We start from the raw sequence: 19840 nt of genomic DNA, 5'->3' as shown, positions 1-19840 counted from the left end.
TTTCTCTCTTGCATCAAAAGGTTAAAAATGTTTCAATAGGAAACAAAATGCAATTGGATCATCATCTAATTGGACTTTACATAACTCTTACAGAATTTCCATGTGGACGGGGATATTGAAAATTTAATCAAAGTTTACTGGAGGACAGCTTATTTTTAACAAAGACAAAATAATTTATAACTGAATTTGTCCAGTATACTATAGGAACAGCAAATCCACTTATTGTTTGGGATACCTTTAAATGTACCTTCAGAGGTCGTTCAATTCAATATTCATCAATTGTAAAAATGTTTTAAAAAATCAGGCTAAAGAGACAAGACAAATAAAGGAAATACTTGAACTAATAGTACAGGAGGATAGCAAGAAAAACAATACTACTGAGATACAAAATAAGTTTCAAGAAAAACAAAGAACTTGAGGAATTTATTCAAGAATGATCTAATGTAATCTATTACAAATATAAAGCAAACTGGATGGAATATGGAGGAAAATGCACATAATTCTTCTTGAATCTCCAACACAGGAATGCTAACAAATATTTTTTGTTGACAGAGTCATTTATGATTCTCCAAATTATATTTTAATAGATTAAGCTAAATATTTTAAGCAGATGTTCTCTTTTCCGTCTCATCCTCTCCCACTGAATGAAGATTACTGTAAGGTATTCTTTCCAAATAATACCAAAAAAAAAAAATTAACAAATGTACAAAAATATCAGTGCAAAGGCCAAATTACAGAGGAATAACTTTTTTGAGGCTATTAAATCTTTTCAGTCTGGAAAAAACTCAGGGCTTGATGGCATACCGGTAGAGGTATATCAAGTATTTTTTGATATACTAAAAGCTCCATTGTTAGATTGTTTTAACTACTCCTATTGAAATGGTCTGTCAGGTACTCAGCAGGAAGGTCTGATTTCACTATTATTAGAAGACCCAAATGGCAAATGTAAATATCCAGTCTATCTAAAAAACTGGAGGCCCCTTACACTTCAATGTTGTGATGCAAAAATACTAATGAAATGCATAGCACTCAGAATTAAAAGGGTTTTACCAGCTATTGTTCATCCTGATCAGACAGGTTTTTTACATAGATGGTACATTGAAGATAATATACGACAACTACTAGAAATAATAGAACATCTAAGATGCCAGGCCTGGTATTTATAGCGGATTTTGAAAAGGCATTTCATAAAGTAAGACTGGATTTGATATATGAATGCCTGGATTTTTTCAATTTTGGTTATTCTCTTATAAAATGGGTAAAAGTAATGTATAGCAACCCCAGGTGTAAAATAGTAAATAACGGTGTTAAGGTTTTCTTCCGTCGAAGGAGAGGACCAAAATGCAGCGTGGTTATTTGTAAACATCTTTAATGAAGATGAAAAATACGAACAATATACAAACACAATAACCGTGAAAACCCAAAACAGCCCTATCTGGTGCAAACAAACACAGAGACAGGAACAATCACCCACGAAACAAAGAATATGGCTGCCTAAATATGGTTCCCAATCAGAGACAACGATAAACACCTGCCTCTGATTGAGAACCACTCCAGGCAACCATAGACTTTCCTAGATTACTATACTATACCACAATCCCATAACCTACAAAAACCAAGACAAAACACACCACATAAATAACCCATGTCACACCCTGGCCTGACCAAATTAAAACACAAAACAAAACACAAAATACTAAGACCAGGGCGTGACAAACGGCTACTCCTCATTGAGTTTTGAATTGTCAAGAGGAGTTAAACAAGGGTGTTCACTGTCACCATATCTATTTGTCATGGTCATCGAAATGCTAGCTTTTAAAATCAGATCTAATAACAACATTAGAGGATTAGAAATGCAAGGCTTAAAAACAAAGGCTCAAGTTGATGACTCAAGCCAATGATTCAAGTTTTATATTAAGTCCGCAAGCTAGATCCCTGCCATGTCTAACTGAAGATCTAGATCTCTTTCCTGGACTCAAACCTAATTATGATAAGTGTACAATATTACATATTGGTTCTTTAAAAAATACAACTTTTACATTTCCCTGCAGTTTACCTATAAAATGGTCTGGCAATGAAGTAGACATACTTGGTATTCATATCACAAAAAAAATATTTTAATAATATCACAGTTTTCTTTAGGTGAAAGAGAGTCAGACCAAAATGCGGCGTGGCTATTGCGATCCATGTTTAATGAAACAAAGTAAACACGAATCAAATACAAAAACAATAAACGTAACACGAAAACCGAATCAGCCTAATACTGGTGCAAAGTAACACAGAGACAGAACAAGGACAATCACCCACAAAACCCAACACCAAACAGGCTACCTAAATATGGTTCCCAATCAGAGACAATGACGAACACCTGCCTCTGATTGAGAACCATATCAGGCCAAACATAGAACTAGACAAACTAGACATGTAACATAGAATGCCCACTCAGCTCACACCCTGACCAACCAAAACATACAAACATACAAAGCAAATTATGGTCAGGGTGTGACAAATAAGCTCTCCACAATGAATTTCAATAGAACTTGTAAAAATAGACACGAACCTGCAACCATGGAGAGATAAATACCTGTCTATTTATGGAAAAATTGCTCTGATTAACTCCTTAGTCATATCTCAGTTTACTCACTTACTTATGCCACTGCCTAATCCTGATTATTCGTTTTTCAAATCATATGAGCGAAAAATATTTTGCTTTATCTTTGGCTTCAAACCAGACAAAATAAAGCGTACCTATCTATATAATGAATATGAATTGGGTGGGTTGAGATGATTATATATAACAGCACTAAACCTCTCTCTAAAAGCTTCACTTATTCAAAAGATTTACTTGAACCCTAACACTGCTTAAAAATGGCCTTTTTACCTTTGTGCAGATTGCAATGTCTCATTTTCAATTAATGGAAAATGATACATTTTTCAAAGTAGCTCTCTTTTTCAAACAAGCATTGCAGAGCTGGCTACAATATTTTGTTCTTAAATTATATTGTAAATTGGAATGGTAGATTTATGTCTTTCATTGAGTTATCAGAATTGTACAGGAAGGTCTGCTCAATCCAAGAGTACAACCAATTGATTACCCCAAAAATGGAGGGGGCAGATGGCAGCAGAAGGAGGTAGGGAACTGGTCTATCTGCCCAATATAAAGGATCAAAACTGTCGGAGGAATAAAAATAGCATTTATAGGAAAGTATACCAGTTTAATTTGAGGACCAGTATGTTGACAACTGTGCCATACAGATTGCAAAATAGTTGGGAAGAGATGTTTGATGTACCGATTCCTTGGTACAGAGTGTATGAGTTGATATATTAAACAACACAAGATTCAAGACTTTGTGCTTTTCAGCTAAAGTTATTATATAGAATTCTTGCCACCAACAAAATGTTGATTATTTGGGGCATAAAATCATCGAAGCTCTGCAGTATTTGTTGTGAGGATACAGAATCAATAGACCATTTATTTTGGTATTGCCCTCAGGTTGCCTGTTTCTGGTCTCAGGTTCAGGAATGGCTGAAAATGCATAACACTAATCTAAAATTGACCCTAGAAATAGTACTGTTTGGAGATCTGGAGAGACCGGGTCAGTCAATTACTAATATAGTAATACTCTTCGTAAAAAAATGTATCTTCAATTCATAATCTGTGGATTCTATTCGATTAGATAGATTGAAATTGTACGTTAAACATCACAGCATAGTTGAAAGATATATGTTGCAGAGATAGGATGGGCTGAGGGAACCTGAGGGTTGGGATGTGGAATTGTAGACAAGTGGGAGTGGAGTTGCTGGGCAGGAGATAGAATGATGATCAAAGATATAAAGTATAGAAGAATAAAGTCAAAATAAAACATAATAAAAAGTCAGTTTGAATGACACTGAGGGCAGTGTTTTTACAGCTAATGCCAGTTTGCCTGATGCTGATGCCGTGCAGGTGTTTGTACACATGCATATACACACATTCTCATTCAAATACACACATACACGGACACACACACATGTTAATAGTGCCAGACATGAACTCAAACATATACAGTTGGCCTTGCTGTTTGATTTTAGTTGTCATTGATGTCCATTGTTTTTTTGGTTGTTGGTACATTGGGGGGGTTATTGGGGGTGGGGAATGGAATTCATTTTATTTTTTTATGTATTTTTTATTTGGGAGGGGTCTCAGATGGTTGAGGGACAGCTATGGGGAACTGTGGGGGGATCTTGGAGGGTTTGCGTCCCTGTTTTTTGGGGCCTTGTGGGAGATCTGTCGACGTGCCCTTGAGCAGGGAGTTGACCCTGGATGCTTCTGTGCGTTGCTCTGAATGGGAGTCTGTTGGATGACTGGTGTGGTGTAGTTGCTAAGCAGCTTCACTGCAAGTATGTTGTATCATTTTGGATATTCAATTAAAAATATATAAAAAAGAAATACTTTTTTTTTACATACTCAATATCTTTTGTTTGGAGTGCTTCATCTGTGCATGTATCTGGTTTCTGTCTTGTATTTAAGGAAAGCTCCATCCCAAAACTATATTTTGGTATTTGTTTCATTAGTCCATTGTTGATATAGTCCCAAAATGTTTTGCATGTCAGCAATCAAGTTTTCAATTTATGTAACTTTCAAAATACAGAAATCTGTCCGTATGATGCATGTTGCATATGATAATGTTGCATCATACTGGCCAGATTTCTGTATTTTGAAAGTTACATATCTTGAAAACTTATGGAACATTTTGGGACTATATCAACAATGGACTAATTAAACAAATACGAAAACATAGTTTTTGGGTGGAGTTTTCTTTTAAGTAAGGCATGCATAGAAATACCTGACATGAGGCCTGAGCGTCAAGTTTTCAGTCTACTAATTTGAGTTTAGAAATTATGAAAAGTCCTCGGTGTGTGAACTCTGATTAAATATTATGATTGAACCTTTTACTGCAGTGGAATAAATCAGGGTCACACAGAGTGTTTCTTAAACAAATCTACTTTGAAACCAGTAAGTAATATCAGACCAGCATGCACTCTTTCTCCTGCTCTGCATTGATACTTACAGAAGGGAGGTGTGTATTTATAAGTGCTCTGGTGTATTATAGGGTGTCCAATCAAAAACGCATATTTTAACCAATGGATAAAATGCTAAGTTAATTGTGTAGAGAGAAAATTATGAAAAGTACTCGGTGTGTGAACTCTGATTAAATATTATGATTGAACCTTTTACTGCAGTGGGCTAAATCAGGGTCACAGAGTGTTCATTGGTAGTCTTAAACAAATCTACTTTGAAACAAAAGTACACAGCTCACACACATGGTTATGTGCTTAAAAAGAAGACACAGGTACCATGTCAGATATAGAGTTGTAACATTTTGAGTTTGCATCCCAATATTGCACTTTATATACATCACAGAAGACTGAAATATAACAAAACTGTTTGACGTAGAAATACCGGATTTTCTGCATTTATTGTTTATTAAATGTGAAATTCTGAAAACATGAATAACATTCCACCCACGAGGCCACTTGGTCAATTGACTGCAGGAAAGGGCTACACTAATTTACAAATGTAATGAAGAATTGGAAATGTCCTTTAACACCAGCTTATTGGTTGATGCCAATTTCGTAATGGTATGGTCCTGGGTCGGGCATATAGTAGATGGGTAGTCTGATAACGTCACAAAAATTATGCTTGCGCAACGATGAAGGCCTTGTCGTGTTATTCTGAATGGTCAGATAGCTATCAACAAAGCTGTCATGTGGGGGATCGTTTCAGCTCGTTGTATCTTGTCATTGATACCATGTCTGGATTTGAAGTGGTTTGACTCATGTCTATGCTAACATGGCAAAAAAATGCACTAGCTAGCTAACCGACAACTGTAACAATGTATTTGAGAGACAACAAGAGCTCATTGTGCAAATGTATTTATGTTTTCATTAAACATTGGGAGACAAAATATACACTGCTCAAAAAAATAAAGGGAACACTAAAATAACACATCCTAGATCTGAATTAATGAAATATTCTTATTAAATACTTTTTTCTTTACATAGTTGAATTTGCTGACAACAAAATCACACAAAAATTATCAATGGAAATCAAATTTATCAACCCATGGAGGTCTGTATTTGGAGTGACACTCAAAATTAAAGTGGAAAACCACACTACAGGCTGATCCAACTTTGATGTAATGTCCTTAAAACAAGTCAAAATGAGGCTCAGTAGTGTGTGTGGCCTCCACGTGCCTGTATGACCTCCCTACAATGCTTGGGCATGCTCCTGATGAGGTGGCAGATGGTCTCCTGAGGGATCTCCTCCCAGACCTGGACTAAAGCATCCGCCAACTCCTGGTGGAGGGCACAGGGCGCCAGTGGCGAATTTGCCAATCTTGGTGTTCTCTGGCAAATGCCAAACGTCCTGCACGGTGTTGGGCTGTAAGCACAACCCCCACCTGTGGACGTCGGGCCCTCATACCACCCTCATGGAGTCTGTTTCTGACCGTTTGAGCAGACACATGCACAATTGTGGCCTGCTGGAGGTCATTTGCAGGGCTCTGGCAGTGCTCCTCCTGCTCCTCCTTGTACAAAGGCGGAGGTAGCGGTCCTGCTGCTGGGTTGTTGCCCTCCTACGGCCTCCTCCACGTCTCCTGATGTACTGGCCTGTCTCCTGGTAGCGCCTCCATGCTCTGGACACTACGCTGACACGCTGACAGACACAGCAAACCTTCTTGCCACAGCTCGCATTGATGTGCCATCCTGGATGAGCTTGTGGCGAAATCTGCTCTGAGCCTTCACCGTGTGCTGTGCACTTTAAGAGCGCATGAGCAGTAAGGAAGGAGGAAATAAAGAGAGCTCGTTCAGCTCTTTGGGGAGGAGCTCTTGGGTGGCGCGACAGTTTGATTGTGTGGGCTGTGCTGCAGAAGTTTTGTTTGTTTTCAGCGTTTGTAGTTTATAAAGTATTTAACTCAATCATCGGTGTAATCGCTCTACGTCGTGGCTGTTTTCGTTTGGGACCACGCCCGTTATGGATCGCATGGATTAGTAGCAACATTGTTATGAAGCTTTAACATACAATCCAACAAACCATCGGACAGTCAGACAGTACACCTGCACGCCTGAAGACTACAGCTAAGATCCCTCTTGTTCTCTTTCTCTTTTTCTCTTCCCTCTATCGTTCCAGTCCTTTACCCTGCAACAGACTCTCTATTTTTCCAATGCACTTCCCATTGAAGTTCATTAGAGCTGGACTATTATTGCCCTGCCAGAAGAGGGAGGTTGCTTGCAAGTTATGCATTGTTATGTGAACTGTATTGAGGTGTACTAATGACATGTGGCCGAGAAGATTGTGGACATTTTTAGGGCCTTTGTTGTGTCTATGAACACCCCCCACATTCATACGCTCTGCACTCCTCCACTGGACGATAATACATATTATTGCAAATCCTCTGTTGACGACTGGGTTCTTTCTTGTATGAAGTTGCTGTTAAATTGCTCTGCCATTATTAGTATTATTATTATTGTATGAGGTATTCTTGTTGGGGTTACCCCTGTGCTGTGATGTGGGTTTTATATGGGGTGTATTATTTTTTTCTCTCCACTGGCTATCTGGTAAACAGGCTACACTCTAGGCAGTCTCTTCTGCTGATGTGTGTGGGTCTGGTGGTGGTACTCTCTCTATTCTACTCTTTTCCTTTCGGCATGGTTAATACCTGCCTGGCGCCCAAACAAAATCTTTCTTTACCCCTCTTTAATAAATATCGCTACAAGCTGCACTACCTGAGCCACTTGTGTGGGTTGTAGACTCCGTCTCATGCTACCACTAGAGTGAAAGCACCGCCAGCCAGGAAGCATAGGAACTGAGAAGTGGTCTGTGGTCAACCACCTGCAGAACCACTCCTTTATTGGGGGTGTCTTGCTAATTGCCTATAATTTCCACCTGTTGTCTATTCCATTTGCACAACAGCATGTGAAATTTATTGTCAATCAGTGTTGCTTCCTAAGTGGACAGTTTGATTTCACAGAAGTGTGATTGACTTGGAGTTACATTGTGTTGTTTAAGTGTTCCCTTTATTTTTTTTGAGCAGTGTAGTTTACATGTTGTCAACAATCTAAGCCAAATCCTTACGTTTTACCCCGTAGTTGAGGATGTGGCGGTTTTAGGCCTACCTGTTTGTGTACCTGTAAGGCAGATCTGATTTGGTTTCTTAAGGGGAGGCTCTGCAGTATTACCCATACCCTGTGTCCTTTCTGTTTAGGACAGGTTAACCCTGATTCAGAGGCTATATCTCTTTGCTGTTGCCAGTGTATTATATTGTAAATCTAAGATGAAGATGTGCTGTATATTTTATCTTCACATTTGGACCACATAAATACATCTACACTTTGAGCACTTCAACCTGCCTTGACTTCGGCTGATTAATATCCTGCCCTTACAAGGTTAATATATTTTTACAGGCCAATACATTGAATATCTAGAATCATTGGATGCAATACAGGAGATATTCCAAAAAGTATAGTCTCTACATGGATCACATACACAGTATTACATAGAGAGTAACACACTTGTAGGAAGCCTAACATTGTATCATTATATTTTCTTTCCTGCTTATGAAACATACTAAAAGGCCTGTACTCTCCCTGTGGTTGCCAGGTTAGTTGAGGGATAGAGAGGGGCTTAGTTGAGTAGAGGGGCTGGAGGCTGGGTCAGAGAGTGGTGCATGGTGGAGGAAGTCATCCTATCTGGTTTTAGCTCATTGCTCTGCAGTAATATCAACCCTCCCTGCAGAGATGTGTGGCCAGTGGTGTGGGACCTCTATGAAGGCATTGGCCTGGCAACTGGCCCTGATTAGTTTCTCCAGTCTCCGGAACTCCTGTCAGTACACGGCATTAACCTAGGACACGACAGAATGACCTCCAACCAGACTGTGCCGTTAACCCTATGTATGTGTGTGCAGACACACATGCACACATACGTAAACAACTATACCGCTACCGGTAACACCTAGTTTACAGTGCTAAAACAACAGGCTAACGTCCAGAATGTAATAGGAAACAACGGGGAAATAAGACGGCAACGAACGCCGTAATAACCTGTTAATAGTTAGTATGTAGCTGCTAAATTCTGGCATAAAGTTATATGAATGTTCCTGATTGTTATGAAGACACTATAATTTGTTACTGAAGAACAATCAATAATAGAGGCTAATAAGCTAAAGTTATGTAGTAAGTAATTTAGGCCATTTCCCCTCTTCTCAGCAGCACCGTTGTCACGCCCTGACCTGAGTATTCTTTGTTTTCTTTATATATTTTGGTTAGGTCAGTGTGTGACATGGGTGATGTATGTGTTTTTGTACTGTCTAGGGTTTTGTAGGTTTATGGGGTGGTTTACCATCTAGGTGTTTATGTATGTCTATGGTTGCCTAGATTGGTTCTCAATTAGAGGCAGCTGTTTATCGTTGTCTCTGATTGGGAACCATATTTAGGTAGCCTGTTTTGTATTGTGGTTCGTGGGTTATTGTCTATGTTATGTTGCATGTTTGCACTCAGTATTTATAGCGGTCACGGTCGTTTTGATATTTTGTTTGTTTAGTGTACTTTTGTGTTTTTCGTCAATCATTAAAGTATGCATTCACACCACGCTACGCTTTGGTCTACTCAATACGACGATCGTGACAACCGTCTGTACTTATTAAGAATGTACTTGGAATTTTTCTAGAAGGACTGTTTATTTAACAGAAACGTTTGAGGAACTGGTCATTTCTTTATACTGTAGTTCCAGTGTACCCACTATTCTAAAGCAAACCATGTACTTTACTGTTACTTTCTTTATAACTTTACTTTTAGGTACATCAGATTTAATGTCATGCAATTTCTCCACAGACAGATGAACACAAGCACAAGTAGCTGCTATGTTCAGTAATGGAACTTAATTTATTGTTAGTGTAGCTGCATTGTGCATGTAGATTTTCTGGACAGGGCACACTGCCGCCGATTAGGGTATTTTATTACTGGATGAGATTAAATAACTGCAGTGAATAAATGCAATGCAAAGCAATTACATACAATGTCGAGCCTCTCTATGCTCTACACACCTCTCCTCAGCAAGCATCAAGGCTCATAGTACAGACTTGATAGACAACAGTACATTACCAAAAGTATGTGGACACCTGCTCGTTGAACATCTCATTCCAAAATCATGCGCATTGATATGGAGTTGGTCCCCCCCTGTGCTACTATAACAGCCTCCACTCTTCTGGGAAGGCTTTCCACTAGATGTTGGAACATTGATGCAGGGACTTGCTCTATTCAGCCATTAGCATTAGTGAGGTCGGACAACTATGTTGGGCGATTAGGCCTGGCTCACAGTCGGCGTTTCAATTCATCCCAAAGGTGTTCGGGGAGGTTGAGGTCAGGGCTCTGTGCAGGCCAGTTAAGTTCTTCCACACAGATCTCAACAGACCATTTCTGTATAGACCTTGCTTTGTGCACGGGGGCATTGTCATGCTTAAACAGGGAAGGGCCATTCCCAAACGATTGTCACAAAGTTAGAACCACAGAATCGTCTAGAATGTCATTGTATGCTATAGCGTTAAGATTTCCCTTCACTGGAACTAAGGGGCCTAACTCGAACTATGAAAAACAGCCCCAGACCATTATTCCTCCTCCACCAGACTTTACAGTTGGCACTATGCATTGGGGCAGGTAACATTCTCCTGGCATCCGCCAAACCCAAATTTGTCTGTTGGACCGCCAGATGGTGAAGTGTTTCGACTGCTCCAGAGTCCAGTGACGGCGAGTTTTACACCACTCCACCCGATGCTTGGCATGCACATGGTGATCTTAGACTTGTGGGAGGCTGCTCAGCCATGGAAACTAATTTCATGAAGCTCCCACAAACAGTTATTGTGCTGACGTTGCTTCCAGAAGCAGTTTGGAACTTGGTAGTGAGTGTTGCAACCGAGTACTGTCGTGGTAATTTCCTGTATTATTAAGTGAAAGGAGAGTTTACAAACCACACACAAGTCAGAGTTATACTTTAAACTTCATATTTTAATAATATGAGCTTCACCATAGCCCTTTGACTCTCAGATCAATTCAGTGTCTATAAATGAATTCTGAGAGTGCTTACAAATGAATACTTCATCTTTTATAGCCAAGATACACCCCTCTCAACTCACAATGATGAACCACAGATCTTAGAAACTTCACAAAGGGCATTTTACTTGAAAGAGGAGATAGCCAGATAGCATTAGCTATAAATTATCGTTCAGTTTGCTCTCTAAGACGAGGTTCTACTTCTCGTTCTTGGTACTTCCTATTACCAAAACATTACCTCATCCAATGGCATATATCAATTGCCAATTCTAGATACTCCCATCTCAAATACAACCCACCCCTGGACAAGCTCCCTGAGAGGAGTGAGCCTCTAGGTCATATACTATGAAAGATAAGTTTCAACATCAGAGGGGACATACAATGGTTCCAGACACTGCCATACTCCTCCCCCCAATGGGAAAAGGAGGGAGTGACTGGATTAGAGACATAGTGGAGCCCTTCACATGGTTTCACAGATACAGTATATTCATTATGAAGACAATGTTCAAACCTGACTTCTCCCTTTCTGATATTCTGCCTATTACCAGACATGTAAAAGACAAGCCTGACCTCTCCCCTCTCTGGGCCCCAAGTGACTTTTCCCTAGAAAAGAGAGAGGAAAATGCAACTGCCAACAGTATAATCCAAAAGAAGACATTCTAATGACAAGTATAAAGTAAATAAAACATCTTATTCATCTAACTAATTCTGATTCAGCTACGACAGTACTGACGATTTATATGCGCTAAGTGCTTCAGCATTCGGCAATCCCATTCTGTAAGCTTGTGTGGCCTACCACTACACGGCTGAGCCGTTGTTGCTCCTAGACGATACCACTTCACAACAACAGAACTTATAGTTGAGCGGGGCACCCCTAGCATGGCAGGAATTTGACGAACTGACTTGTTGGAACGGTGGCATCCTATGACGGTGCCACGTTGAAAGTCACTGAGCTCTTCAGTAAGGCCATTTGTCTATGGAGATTGCATGGCTGTGTGCTCTATTTTATACATCTGTCAGCAACAGGTGGCTGAAATAGCAGAATCCACATCATTTTAAGTGCCATTATTCAATAGTGACAGTCTGAATAAAAGAGTTACATTTATAAAAAATACTAAATACATTCATAAATTGATTTAGGGGGCATGCATTCTACATTCCAAAAGACCACTGGCTAATACAAATGCATAGAAAAATGTCAAATAGCAAAGAATACAACGTTGAATCAATGTTGTTTCCACGTTATTTCAATGAAATGACATTGAACCAATGTGGAATAGACCTTAAATTGACGTTTTGTCCCAGTGGGACACTTGTTGGCCATTTTACCTGTATGAGATAAATACATGCAGCAGTGAGTTTATGCAAAGCAATGACATGAACCAATGAATGACAACTGGCGAGCCTCTTTGCTTGTATGCTGCACAAACGAGAGGAGTCCAGCTGCGACATCATCTCTTGGAGCAGTCATCCCTCAGGGTCTCTGTGCTGCCACCTATTGATTTGTCATCTCAGTGACACGTCTCTCAGGAAAAGTGGGGGTTTCGAAAGGTTCCACTCAAGACGTCGTTTGGGTTATCGGACTTTACATTTTTAATTTTTTTTATGTATCACTCAATGTGAACTGTGTCTTTGAACATTACCTACCGGTAGCCATGTATGTAATGTTAAGTTTTTCGTAAATGTAAATGCTAGTTAACATTAGCTACCTTAACTTGTAAAAAAAATGCATTCATTTGAAAATGTATTTTTTATTCTTAAATATTTGAAATTATAATAATAATTGTAATATCAAGTCATGGCAGTTCTAGTAGTTATGGAGTTACAAGCGTTTCTCCTTATATGGTTGCTCCTCACCAATAGTTTGCTAGTATCACAACAACATTAGGACTTTTTATGAACTGTACATTAACATGTTATAGACTTTTAGCTAATACACCGGAGCATTCACAAATACATACCTCCCCTCTTTAAGCCTCAAAGCAGAGAAGGAGTAGAGTGAGCGCACAGTTTCCACTAGTTACCACAGTCATAAAGTCAAAATGGTCTATATTATAAACATTTATGAGAACAGAAATGTGCTTTTTGGTCAAATTTAAGGTTAGGGTTAGCATTGTGGTTAAAGTTAGGGTTCAGAGTGCATGCTTGTCTGACTACTCCAGACCAATGCAATCTATCAGATTCTCATCAATGCTGTGAATTTCATGTCTGCCTTTTGCAATTGAGAATCACTCTCTGATGGATTGCTTTGGTCTGGAGTAATATTGGCCTCCGGTGTGGCACAGGAGTCTAGGGCACTGTATTGCAGTGCTAGAGGTGTCGCTACAGACCCTGGTTTGTTCCCAGACTGTGTCACAACCAGCCGTGATCAGGAGTCCTATTATACACAATTATAAATAAGAATTTGTTCTTAACTGACTTGCCTAGTTAAAAAAAAAGGTTAAATCAATTCAAATATATATATCAAACCAGCATGCACTCTTTCTCCTGCACTACTTTGATGCATACAGAAGGGAGGTGTGTATTTACAAGTGCTCTGGTGTATTTTAGGGTGTCCAATTAAAACACAAATTTTAACCAATGGGTACATTTCCAGCATCCAGCAGTTGGATAGCTAGCAAGCAAGGGATAATAACGTTGCCGGCCAGTTTAGCAATGGAACAGGTAGAACAAACATATATAAACACCCATGCCAATATATTCTCCAAACACCGGCTTCTGCATTATCACTTAAGTATAGCATAGTAAGAACTCTCGTTCTTCATTCATAAAACCAGGGTTGTAGTACAACCCATTCGTTTCCCAAAAGCATCTCAAGGTTCAATTCATCTTTAGAACCTTCGTAAGAGCATTGTTAAAGCTCCGAGCTGTTTCCCAAAACCATAGTTGTTAACGTTGCACTTAAAAACACTCATAATCTAATGCCTGCCACAGGCCACTTGTGCATGTTGTTAGATGCTTTTTTGCCCTCCCGCGTCTCTTTATACACAGAAGATTGCCGCTTATCACCTAATCAAAGAATGGTTTAACCGTCTCTCTGGGTCATCACTAGTTACCACAGCCACAAAATCAGAAGGCCCGCCTTTATTTTATGTAGTGATTAATAAATGTTTTGATTACTTATCAACAATCATATGAAGTTTGCATAATGCCAACCAGTCTTATCCAGCTTTTAAATTAGAGTGCAGGGCACATGAAATGCTTTTGGACCAGCACCCCTTCAGTTACAGTGCAAAAATATCTCAAATCAAATCAAATTTTATTTGGTATATTTCACCTTACAGGTGAACATATAGGTAAGTAAAGAAATTAAACAACAGTAAAAAGACAGTTGAAAATAACAGTAGCGAGGCTATAAACAGACACCGGTTAGTCAGGCTCATTGAGGTAGTATGTGCATGTAGATATGGTTAAAGTGACTATGCATATATGATGAACAGAGAGTAGCAGGGGCGTAAAATAGGGGGTGGCGGGTGGCGGGACACAATGCAGACAGCCCGGTGCGGGGGCACTGGTTGGTCGTGCCAATTGAGGTAGTATGTACATGAATGTATAGTTAAAGTAACTATGCATATATGATAAACAGAGAGTAGCAGCAGCGTAAAAGAGGGGTGGGGGGGGGGGCACACAATGCAAGTAGCCATTTGATTACCTGTTCAGGAGTCTTATGGCTTGGGGTTAAAAACTGTTGAGAAGCCTTTTAGTCCTGACTTGGCACTCCGGTACCGCTTGCCATGCGGTAGTAGAGAGAACAGTCTATGACAGGGGTGGCTGGGGTCGTTGTTTCTTAAATGGCATGTAGACAAACAAATTGACACATCTTGATTTTAGATTTTTTTAAGTAATCCACAAGTAAAATGTACACAGTTTCTCAGAAATAATCAAAACATATTTTTTTTTTGTAATTGGCAGATTTTTGTTTAATATAAGATGAAAACTTCAACCCTTTTACTTTATTTGGCACCTAGTCACTTACTATAGTCATTTATTTATTTAACTTTGCACAGTCTTGCAGTCCACCTTTTTGCTATTTGGTACCATTTTCCATCTCTGTAGAAAGGCATGGTCTTCAAGCTACGGAAGTTGGCAAAACATTTAATAATAAAATAATAAAACATTGAATTATTCTTGTTATGTTCTGTTAATTACTGATGTCCCCTTTAAGGATGGAGCACCCTTGGTCATGCGCAGTGTTGTTCTATGTTATTCTGGTACTAACTAGTTTGAGTAAATGTGAAGCTCCAGTTCAATTACTTGTATTCAGAGTCTTTCTTATTACATAAATAAGTACTAAGTGTTAAGACACTACAATGGCGACGAGGATGATTACCTGCAGTGTGCATCACGAATACAGATGGAGTTCGTAGGAAGAGAGGAAGATTTTGACCCTGTAGCACAACAGCTAGCAAGCAGTGAAGACGAAGGGAGAGCTGACGAGAACGAGGCGGCAGATCAAAGACCCGTGGAGCCGGAGGTAAAGAGAATGGCTAGCATCGGGAAAATAGATGTGTTTGATGACACGCAAGAAAACTGGGAAACTTACATTGAACGACTGGAACAGTACTTCATTGCAAACGACATTGCTGATAACAAAAGAGTACCAGCGTTGTTGAGTTTAATTGGCCCAAAAACATACAGTTTGCTAAGAGATCTGACTGCCCCTCTGAAGCCCTCAAATAAAACATTCACAGAGATTGTGGAGATATTGCAAAATCACCTATCACCTAAACCACTCCTCATCGCGGAACGTTTTCGGTTCCACAAGAGAGATCAGAATGAGGGGGAGGGTGTTAGTACATATGTAGCAGTGTTGAAGAAACTGTCTGAACATTGCCAGTTGGGAGAGAACCTAAATGACACATTAAGGGATAGATTTGTTTGTGGACTGAAACATGAACACATTCAAAAATGTTTGCTCACAGAATCAGAGCTCACGTTTGCAAAGGCTGTTGAAATTGCTGTGGCTATGGAAATCGCGACTAAAGATGCATTTGAGTTACAAAGTAAAAGAAGTACTGACCTGTCACAAATTTCCCTGCACAAGTTTTCACGCAGTCGACAGCGCCCCCGTGTGGCCGAAAATTTTTAACAGGTGTGACAGAGATGGTCACAGAGCAGAGGACTGCCGTTTCAAAGACGAAATATGTCACAAATGCAGTAGAAGGGGGCACATTCAAAGAGCATGCAAAGCTAAATTCAGTCACAACAGGAAAACTAAGAAAATTAAAGGGTCTGTGAATGCACTAGCAGAGAACAGTGGCAGTGATTCAGATGAATGATTAATTGGTACAATGGAGTTAAACACAGTGACTTCTCCCAGCAGTAGCATAATATGGGTGACACCAGATATCGAAGGCAAACCCCTCAAAATGGAGCTGGACACAGGATCTGCAGTGTCTATAATTTCCACTACTGTCTACAATGAGCACTTTAAGGCTATCAAGCTGAAGAACACAAATGTGTTGCTGAAGACATACTCAGGAGAGAGATTGAGCCCAATGGGGGCATTGCAGGTCAGAGTGCATTATGGGGGGCAAACACAGCAGGTACAGCTGTATGTGGTGCCTGGAACTGGCCCCCCATTATTTGGCAGGGAATGGCTTTCAAAAATAATGCTGAATTGGTGTGACTTGAAAATGCTCCACATGTTCCAGTCCAAAGAGAAAGGTACAGACCAAACACTGGAACACTTGCGGAAGAAATACAACACAGTTTTCAGTGATCAGATGGGAACAGTAAAAGGCTTCACAGCAAAACTTGTACTAAGAGATGACGCAACCCCAAAATTCAGCAAAGCCAGATCTGTTCCATACTCCCTGAGACCAAAGGTGGAAGCGGAAATCGATCGCTTGCAGGATACAGGGATCCTGACGAAAGTGGACAGAAGCGAATGGGCCACACCCATAGTTCCTATTGTGAAGAAAACGGGTCTGTTAGAATGTGTGGGGACTTCAAGGTAACTGTGAATCCAATGTTGCATGTGGACCAATACCCCTACCACGTCTGGATGACATCTTTGCTGCACTAGCTGGTGGGAAACACTTCAGTAAAATCGATCTGAAACAGGCTTACCTGCAGCTACTGGTTGAAGAGAGTTCCAAACAGTACCTGACAATAAACACACACAAAGGTCTATACAGGTATAACCGCCTGGTTTTTGGCATTGCATCAGCCCCAGCCATTTGGCAACGAACTATTGACCAGATTTTGCAAGGAATCCCAGGAACCCAGTGTATCCTGGATGACATGATCATAACAGGACGCACCGACAAAGAGCACCTGGCTAACCTGGAAGAGGTCCTGAAAAGACTGAAAGAGTATGGTCTACAGGCAAACTTAATGAAGTGTGAGTTCTTCAAAGACAAGATTGTCTTCTGTGGACATGAGATTGACTGCAATGGATTGCACAAAAACACAGGACAAAATCGAGGCAGTGGTACAGGCACCACGACCACAAAATATCACAGAAGTGAGATCATTCACGGGACTGATCAATTACTACAGAAGATTCCTCCCAAACCTTTCAGCAGTACTCCAGCCTCTAAATCAGCTCCTGGAAAAGAATAGGACATGGCGGTGGACAGAGCAGTGTGAAAATGCATTTCTGGAGGCAAAACGGCTCATAACATCTGAACAGGTCCTGATGCATTACGACCCTGAAATGCCAGTGAAGTTGGCTTGTGATGCGTCCCCTTATGGATTAGGGGCAGTCCTTTCACACACACTGAAAGATGGGTCAGAGAGGCCAGTTGCATTTGCGTCACGAACATTGAATGATGCAGAGAAAAACTACTCACAAATCGACAAAGAAGCACTGGCACTAGTGTGGGGCGGCAAGAAATTCCACCCATACCTATATGGCAGTGTTTCACACTGGTTACAGATCACCAGCCGTTGCTTTCCATTTTCAGTCCAAAGAAAGGCATTCCGGCAATGACAGCAGCCAGGTTACAGCGATATGCCCTGTTCCTTGCCAGTCATATGTATGACATTGAGTTTAAGCCGTCATCCCTCCACACAAATGCAGATTGATTATCCAGACTGCCGTGTACAAGAGAAAGACAAAGGAGGGTGGATGCAGTGGACATGTTCCATACCGCTCAGCTTGAGGCACTACCGGTCACAAGCACAGTTATCAAACATGAGACAAGGAAAGATGTGACCTTGTCAAAAGTGTACACCTACACCATGTCAGGATGGCCAGCTACTGGCAGAAAGGAGCTGACTCCTTATTTCCAGCGGAGAAACGAAATTACAACGTACCAAGGATGTTTGATGTGGGGAATGAGAGTCCTGATACCCCAGAAATGCCAACATCTAGTCTTGCAGCAACTACATGAAGGTCATGTTGGAATTGTCAAAATGAAGCTGCTCGCAAGGAGCCACTTCTGGTGGCCAGGTCTGGACCAACAGATAGAAAATATGGCAAAGAACTGTAGTGGATGTTTGGAAACCCTTCACATGCCTGCTCCTGTCCCAGTCCACCCATGGGAATGGCCCGCAGAGCCATGGCAGAGAATTCATGTGGACTACGCTGGTCCCTTTGAAAAGCACATGTTTCTGGTTATAGTTGATGCCCATTCCAAATGGCCAGAGGTGTTTTGCACTGACTCCTCCACCTCAGCTCAGACGATAGAGTGTCTCAGAACAACGTTTGCATGCTTCAGTTTGCCACTGCAGCTGGTAAGTGACAACGCGCAAGCTTTTGTAAGTGACGAGTTTACAAGATTCATGTCAGTAAATGGAATCAAACACTCAACCTCAGCGCCGTACCATCCTGCCACCAATGGGCTGGCACAGCGCTTTGTGCAAACCCTAAAGCAAGGACTCCGTGCAGCAAAACGAGACGAAGGGACTTTGCAAACAAAACTGGCCAAGTTCCTGGCCTCCTACCGAAACACCCCACATGCCACGACAAATGAAAGCACAGCCGCACTGATGTTCGGGAGGCCTCTCCGCACACAGCTGGACATCATGAAGCCAAACAGGCGTAATGAAGTGCTGAACAAACAAGATGCCAAGATGCTGGACTCCGGTGGCCGGGAGCGCCATCTCCAAAGCGGGACCCAGAACTTACCAGGTTCAAGTGAGCCCAGACATAATGTGGCGGCGTCACATTAACCAAATGCATTCCACGGAAAACAGCACAACAATCGAGAGAGAACAGGCACAGAGATCCTGAGAGTCACACACAGGGAACTGTAGAGGACGGTGGGGCAGTAGAGAGAACAGGCACAGAGATCCTGAGAGTGAGGACAGGAAGTGATGGTCACACACAGGGAACTGAGACTACAGAAGAGGAGGGAAATGGACAAGGCAGGTTCACCAGGTTCAAGGCAGTGAGCAGGCACAGACATAATGTGGCAACAGGCACAGAGAGATCATGACATTAACCAAAAGGCATTCCACAGGAAAACAGCACAGGCACAATCGAGAGAGAACAGGCACAGGCAGAGATCCTGAGAGTCACACACAGGGAACTGTAGAGGACGGTGGGGCAGTAGAGAGAACAGGCACAGAGAGATCCTGAGAGTGACACACAGGGAACTGTAGAGGACGGTGGGGCAGTAGAGAGAACAGGCACAGAGAGATCCTGAGAGTCACACACAGGGTACTGTAGAGGACGGTGGGGCAGTAGAGAGAACAGGCACAGAGAGATCCTGAGAGTCACACACAGGGAACTGTAGAGGACGGTGGGGCAGTAGAGAGAACAGGCACAGAGAGATCCTGAGAGTCACACACAGGGAACTGTAGA

At 41.1% G+C, this 19840-nt stretch overlaps 1 protein-coding gene across 1 annotated transcript; it reads left to right on the top strand.

Moving 5' to 3' along the window:
• Positions 1-18194: 18194 nt before the first annotated feature.
• On the top strand, positions 18195-19206 carry LOC121840550 (uncharacterized protein K02A2.6-like). The gene has a single exon (XM_042304386.1). The coding sequence runs from the start codon at positions 18274-18276 to the stop codon at positions 19204-19206; it is 933 nt and encodes a 310-aa protein (XP_042160320.1). The 5' UTR covers positions 18195-18273.
• The last annotated feature ends 634 nt before the right edge of the window (positions 19207-19840 follow it).

This window comes from Oncorhynchus tshawytscha, linkage group LG23 (assembly GCF_018296145.1).
Source record: "Oncorhynchus tshawytscha isolate Ot180627B linkage group LG23, Otsh_v2.0, whole genome shotgun sequence".
NCBI lineage: Eukaryota > Metazoa > Chordata > Actinopteri > Salmoniformes > Salmonidae > Oncorhynchus > Oncorhynchus tshawytscha.
This window is presented reverse-complemented; position numbering and strand designations above follow the sequence as displayed.

Excerpts from the sequence above, each read along its gene's own strand:
- LOC121840550 (XM_042304386.1), top strand. The coding sequence starts at position 18,274 with ATGTCAGGATGGCCAGCTACTGGCAGAAAGGAGCTGACTCCTTATTTC.